The sequence below is a fragment of the Buceros rhinoceros genome, unplaced genomic scaffold (genome assembly GCF_000710305.1).
Source record: "Buceros rhinoceros silvestris isolate BGI_N320 unplaced genomic scaffold, ASM71030v1 scaffold19780, whole genome shotgun sequence".
NCBI lineage: Eukaryota > Metazoa > Chordata > Aves > Bucerotiformes > Bucerotidae > Buceros > Buceros rhinoceros.
In genome coordinates, this window is record NW_010390441.1 from 1 (window position 1) to 7,327 (window position 7,327).

Consider the following 7,327-nt stretch of genomic DNA (forward strand, 5'->3'; position numbering starts at 1 on the left):
CTCCCGAGCTCTCTTCGACCTCGTGGAGGAGCGGCGGATCTACGAAGAACAAGGGGTGGAGAAGTACGTGGAGTACCAGCAGAAAAACGAAAACGTCACCCTCAAACCCGGACCGGCTTTCTACTTCGTCAAGGTACCCGGGCCGGGGAGAGCCGGGCGGGATGGCCCTGCGGAGGGGGTGCAGCGGGGCGCGGACGATGCTGCACGGCCAAATATCGGGAAGAGGAGGAGCCCGACGCCTCCTTGGGCGGAGATAATCCTGCCCCGGGGAAACGTTCTGAGGACTAGTTCCTCCAGCGAGGAGGTCGCCTTGGCTGGGGAGCTCGGCATCACCTCCGCATGTCGCTAAGAAGCCCCGGCCTTGCGGTCCCCCTACTGTCCCCTCCCGCCGGCACTAATGCTAAACGCCTGCGGAAGAGCACGTAACTGCTGGCGTCACCGGGACCGGAGTTCCACCCGCAGCATCACGGTTTGTAACCTCCGGCCCTCAGCTTTACATCTGAGATGTGGTAAGACGCACACTCCGTTTTCTGGTGAACACGGGGTGCACGAAGCACCTTTCCTTTTAAGACCTAATTCAGTTAAGAGAGGCCCCTAAATTGTTTGTTGCAACCTCGTCCCCTCAAAATAAACCCCAAAAACCAAAACCAAAGCATCTTATTTCCTCATTCCATTTTTATGTCTCACTTGTAATAGGACTACTATGATTAAAGACAGCATTGATTCAATATTATTCAAATTACTTTATTCTCTGAAAAAAAGTAAACCCATTTTTTAAAATCTTTTTTGATCAGCTATTATTTTTCCTTCCTTTCATTATAACCCTGGAAATTGGTCTTGAGGACCAGCAAAAGAAATAGACACCCTGTTTGGAAGTCAAGGTTTAGGCAGAAGTGAAATGGAATATTTTGCCTTCATTGCACAAGATAAAACACAGGTAAACAGCCTCCAGCATGGAAACCAAATGAAATTACGACAAAAATTGAAAAAAAAAACCTAAAAATAAATATGAGCTTGAAGAACACAGTTTTTAGTGGGAAAGACTTGAAAAACTGCCATCTACAGAATTCACTTTATATCCATTGAGGATTGATTGTTAAGTTCTACCATAGCAATTTTAGAAAATGTATTAAGTTAGCAGTTGTATTTGCTGAATGCAGAGTTGTGGCAGAACACTTCAGGATTTAAAAGATTTTCAGTTTTAGTCTCAGGAATTTGAAACATTTTCTGCATTGATCAATTCTTGGAAATACAGACCGGAAAAATTACTTCTGTCAATACCCATGCTGTTGTAAATATAAGGGATAGCCATTAATAGTATTAATAGCACAAACATGTAAAGGTGTTTTTAACATAAAAGCATGGTCATAAAATAATTCACTTTGTACACCGGTGAGGCTAGGCTGACTGGTGAATTTACTGCGTCTTTTCCTACCTAGCAGCTGGAGATAGCAGAATCTGCTGGCACAGCCAATTTTCAAGAGACTTACCTGGCTTCGGTGTCATATTAACTTGAAATCTTTATTTTAATTCTTAACAACTGGCATGACTTTTTAAAGCCCCGTAATGAAAATCAACCCATCTTGCATTTATTTAATGATTCATTGTTTGACTTTGTTGCTGTAATCATAAGGAATTCTATCCAAGACCCATAATCCCAAAGGAGAGGTCTGTGTATAAACCTAGAGCAAAAAGCAAGTCTTATTCCGAAGGAATAAGATTCTAAATAAGATGAGAGAACAGATGGATACAGAGACAGATGAGCAGAGGAAAGGTCAAGGAAATTAGAACGCCGAAATGTGAATATAACTTGTCTTTAAAGAGATCTCTGCAGTGGAGCAGAAATGACTAAAACAAGTTCAGCACGTTAAGCTATCAGGTATTTCAAATTCTCCATTGAGACAGTCCTTTCTCTGAAACCACAGTGATAAAGAAACAAGGCACATTCCACTTGTCTATTGACTTCCACATTTCGAACCTGCAGGCGCTGGAGCATGTCAATGCCCGGCTTCTTGAGCTGTACCCTGATGACGAAGAACGATTTGATATTGTCCTGATGACTAATAACCATGCCCAAGTGGGAGTGAGACTGATAAACAGTATCAATCACTATGGTAAGTAAAATAAACACTACCTTATAGACCTGCTTGCTGTTACATAAGAAAATGAATTAATTTTATTTTTCCTGTTCTGGCCTTGGTAAAAGGAGCTTCTTTGATACACCCATTCCTCAGAGGATTATATTAATTTTTGTGTGTCAGCATAAGTGAGATAGTGTCAAATAGCATTTGTTCCAAAGCCCTAGATTTAATTTGTCAGGTGTGAGTCTTAATTTCTGAGAAGAAGTCCTTGAACTTTTTGTTGTTTGGTATTTATACCTCCTATACACATACCTTCACAGCAGTTACTCTGCTGTCTTAGAAGGATTTTTTTTTTTTTAAATTTCCAAGGAGGAAGAGTTGATCAAACACTGGAGTCAGTTTAAGTTGTCTAATTTGTTGAAATTACAGTGAACATAGTTATCTTTTTTAAGTTTACTGTTAGCTTTTACAGCTTTGTAGTGTCAGGGCAGAGTCACACCTTGTTGTGCTGTACTTACTTCAGGCTTAACAATTGAACGCTTCTGTATGACGGGAGGAAAAAGCCCTATTGGTTACCTGACTGCATATCTTACCAACTTGTACCTCTCAGCAGACTCTGAAAAAGTGCAAGAAGCTATAGAAGCAGGTTTGAATTGACTTTTTTCTTGTTATCTTTCTACTGAGCTCGTTAAAAAATTAATGTATCGCGTGTCTTTCACAGAAAGCAGTGCTGCTTTATCAGATGGAGAAGGTCACAACTGTGACTGTCACTGTACCATCATTGTTGTGATGGTACAACATCATTTAAATAAATATTCATCAAATCATCATCAGATAAAATCAGGTTACTTCTCTGTGTTGTTTCTCTCTGACCCTTCAGCCTGCTGATAATGACAACTTAATCAGCCTCTTCCTTTTTGTCTTCTCTCATGCTACAAGAAATGGACTCCCATAATACCTACTCACCTCTGTTCAGCTTCTGTTTGAATAGTCTTCTCTTTGATATGACTTATGAAACGCAATTTCTTTGATTTGTAAGGAGTTAAAAACTGGCACATAGTTTGATTCAATGGTCTCCTTGGAATTACCTGCTTTTTCTCATTTGCAGGACACCCTGGGGACCATTTTTGTTTATTCTGATATGGAAGTAGGAAGCATGTCTGAGAAGTTCTGTCAGTGGAACAGCTTCCACACATAGGTGCTACAAAACAACCACAACAAATTAGCTTTAGTGATCATTTCTGTTCACCGTATATAAAGGTCACCACAAATAAGTTGTTGGAACAGAATTGCTGACAGGGTAATGAATGACTTTGCAGGACATGCTAACTGAGGGTCTCTGATCCATTTTCAGGCATTGCATCAGCCACGATGTTCACTGCCAACAAAGATGTTCCTTACTCGGATACGCAGTTGAGGGTGGCATTTGATGGAGATGCAGTTCTCTTTTCTGATGAGTCAGAACAGATTGTCAAAGAGCAAGGATTAGACAGATTTTTTGAACATGAACAGCTGAATGAAAATAAGCCTCTTGCACAGGTTTGTCCTTCTTTGAATCAGTGAGTTTTCAAAACATGCATTAATTTCTGCTGCTGCTGTATTTCTCCAGTTTTCCCAGGGTGTATGTATTCTTCTTCATGGAAGCCGATTGCTCCGTTTATTTAAAATGCATGTTTGACATAAAGGACCCCACTATTGCAGTCCTTTCACCAGATCTCCCTCTTCACTGAGAGAACTGCATATATAAGGCAGTGACTTACAGCTGCATTTTAATTGTATCATTAGAAAAAGGAAAGGCTACTACTGATTTCCTTGATTGTTTTCATTTTTTTTCTTAATCAGATTGTGTAGGTAATGTTAATTTGCAACACTGAAATACTCTGGTTATTGAAATGGGGTAATGTCTGTGCTTATTCCCAAGTAGAACTATGCCATTTGTCAAAAAAACACAAAATATTTTACCATTAGCTTAAACTGAAAGACCAGTTCTGCTATTGTTGAAAATGGTATGAATTCACACTAAAAGCTTGATTTATGAAAGTACGAGGCAGTGCAATATATTGCAATTTGACCCAAACTATCTTTTACTTCTTTTAATCAAAGTGTAATTCTAATATTGTCATTAATCTGGAAAGAGTTCAGTGGTATCTATGTAATTAGGTCTCTTACTGTTTTTTGCCCAGAAAAAGAAAATTGCAGCTCGTGGTTCATAATAAAGAGTTGTGTTTTTAAAAAACATTTTATTAAAGACTGTGACTTTATATTTTAAGAGCTCTTTTAAGCCTTAGTGAGAATGAATTTCCTGCTCCTCGTACGATGTAGGATTATGGTTTTAAGTTTTTTCCGATTTGTGAATTCCTAGTGAGGATGCAGACCCATTCGAGCACATTGCACAGAGAATTTGCTGAGTAGGACAGCATTAGGGAAGGAATCCTGTATGTAACTGACAATCTGGAAGAAAGCAAAAGAATGGTTTTGGAAACTGTAGACAAATCCTAAATATTCTTCTGGTATTTCATACTCAGGGTCCTTTGAAAGGTTTTCTGGAAGACCTAGGAAAACTCCAGAAGAAGTTCTATGCAAAAAACGAACGATTAAACTGTCCCATAAGGACCTTCCTGGTCACAGCCAGAAGTGCGGCAAGCTCTGGAGCAAGAGTGCTGAAGACTCTTCGTAGCTGGGGTCTGGAGATTGATGAAGCTCTTTTCCTAGCAGGAGCTCCTAAAGGACCGATCCTGGTGAAGATCCGCCCTCACATTTTCTTTGATGACCAGATGTTTCACGTTGAAGGAGCACAGAAGTTAGGCACCATAGCTGCACATGTTCCCTATGGCATTGCTCAGAAATACCACAAACCTGCATGACTGGATGGCACCATTAACGATAAGATTCTTAACTCAGCCAGCCTCTAATATACCAGTAGTTATGTCTGAAAACTTTCACCTTTGTATATTTGATATAAAAAGGCCTAAACCATAGGCCTTGAATCAGAATTGACTTACTGAGTGAAGCCCTCAGCTTGCATATCCAAAGCCAGGAAAACAGCAACTTCTCAGACTGTCCCAGATCGTGGCCAGATCTGGGGCACATGCAGGTAGTCACCATCATGTTTGATAAAGAATATAAAAGCAGGACCCCTTTCACAGCAAAGCTGGAGGCCTCACCTACGAGTGGATGCGCTGCACGGGAATTCCCAGTGTCTGGGAGGGTTCTCCAAATCCTTCGCTGTGACCGGGGCTCCCCAGCTGATGCACGGATTTGGATGATGGTAACATGTGAAAGGCAATTGGTGATGTATGTACCTTAGTCACTACAGCAAACTCTCTGCAGTAATGATTAGGTGCGTTACTTTGCTTGCTCTTTTTCCTGCTTTGAGCTAAAGTAAAATACGTATATTTTTGTTTTTAAATTGGTGTCTGTGTCCTTGCTGTTGACCCCCGTCATTTAGCAAAACAATATTGTAAGCACTATGTTTAACTTCTGGCTAGAACAGTCTTTAAAGGAAATATTTTTAACATAGGTAAGTTTTTAATAGAGTTATTTATTAGCATTCTTAAGCAGTTTAGGATTTTTACCCATCTGGATCTAACACTGTGGTTTTGTTATTAGGAAAAGATTTGTACTGTTTTTATAGCTTGAGACATATTTTGAGAGACAGAACAGTTATATTTTTTCTAAAAAATTTTTGATGGGTTATTTATAACAAAAATCATGCAGCAGTGCTAGTCCTTGACAGTTACTTCTGAAATTACCAAAACCCAGTTTACATGTAAGTGTCTACCTGTTGGTGATTTGCTTGTTAAGTATGTGTTCAGTTAAGTTTGTTATCACAAGGTGTCAGCTTCTAGTGAAATGTTAGCTTATTTGATTGTGTGTTTACAGGAGCCCATTATTTTTCTATATTGTTTTCCTATTCTAATAAAGCTGGCTTTACAGAATATTGTCATTTTCCTGTGTAGAGGTTTTGGCATAATTTCCTATGGAGAGTTTGTGTAATCAGTGTCTCCATGTCTCTTGCCTCCTTTGGATATCTAGAACCAGAGGTGACCACTTTCAGACACATTTGAGAAGAGAGCTAAAAGTCTCAAAGACACTTAGGTCCCAACAGATTTCATAGAGCTGGACTCAAGTCAGAGATGCCAGGGACAAAGACTTAAGTTTTAGAACATACCTTTGTAACAGCAGAGAATCTACCCTAAATAAGGATTTGCAGCTGTTTTGCGATCTGCATGAACTCAGTTTGGCAGCCTCACATGCGTTTCCAGGGGACAGGTGCCCACTGCAATATGAGTTAATGTAAATCTACACCATAGGTCTATTCTACCCCTTCTATGCGAAGTTACTGAATCTCAGAGTCATCCATGTATCTGAGTGCCTTCCAAATGACAGAACTAACATCTGTGAGGTGGTGGTGTGTTCTCTTTTTCTCCCTAGTGGAGTGAGTGTCCTGTTTTATTGTTGCTGAGTATTTATATCAGAAGAGTCAAAACCAAAAGAATGTACTTTGCAGTGGGAGTAGAAGTCAGTGAAGGCTTGTGATGATCTGTGTTCCTGGGGGAATTCACTACAGAATCTCATGTTGGCCTCTGAGGAAGTTTGGTCATTTCTGTCTGGATGAACTGTCCTGTTATTGCAGAAAGCTTCATTGCATTAATTGTGGATTCCTCCCAGAAACATCTTTTAAATGTTCTGGGTCCAAGCCACAAAGTTCTTTGAAAACAAAGGCAAAAGCCTTGATCCTGCATGAAACTTGAATAGAGACCATTAGAAGGGGTTTTATGCATTCACACCAGCACGTGTTGTTGATGGGACACAATGCAGAGTTCTGGTGTACTTGGAATTTCCTAAGTGCTAGAGGCTTTGTGCCCAAAAAGTATCACATTTCCTAGCCCAGCCAGGAGATGAGGAAGACATGAATAACTGAGGCCTGGTCATTGCCTGCCAGGATGGGATAGAGTTACCTCACCAAATGGAGATCATAAAAAATGTTATTAGCAGATGGTTTTATGCAAGAGCTCACAATCAGAAGGAATCCAAAACTATTCCTTAGCTGTGGAATATAAATTGTGTGTGTACCTTCACAACAGAAGCATGGCTGCAAATTTCAGGAACAGTGGTCCTGTCTTGTTGAAGCAGAACAAAGATCAGCCATTCTCTATCCGTGTGTCATTAGAGCTATAGAGATTGGGCGCAGGAAGACATAAAGGATATATGCTGTCCACAGGTTGCTGGTACTTGACTCTCAC

At 40.2% G+C, this 7,327-nt stretch overlaps 1 protein-coding gene across 1 annotated transcript; it reads left to right on the forward strand.

The window, feature by feature from the left end:
* Positions 1-7: 7 nt before the first annotated feature.
* Positions 8-5,030, forward strand: LOC104488139 (cytosolic 5'-nucleotidase 1B-like; the record flags this gene model as incomplete). Its single annotated transcript, XM_010137916.1, has 5 exons — positions 8-133; positions 1,985-2,114; positions 2,605-2,727; positions 3,436-3,620; positions 4,607-5,030. Coding segments are annotated over 5 exons (903 nt in total), but the record flags the coding sequence as incomplete, so codon positions are not given.
* Between the last annotated feature and the right edge of the window lie 2,297 nt (positions 5,031-7,327).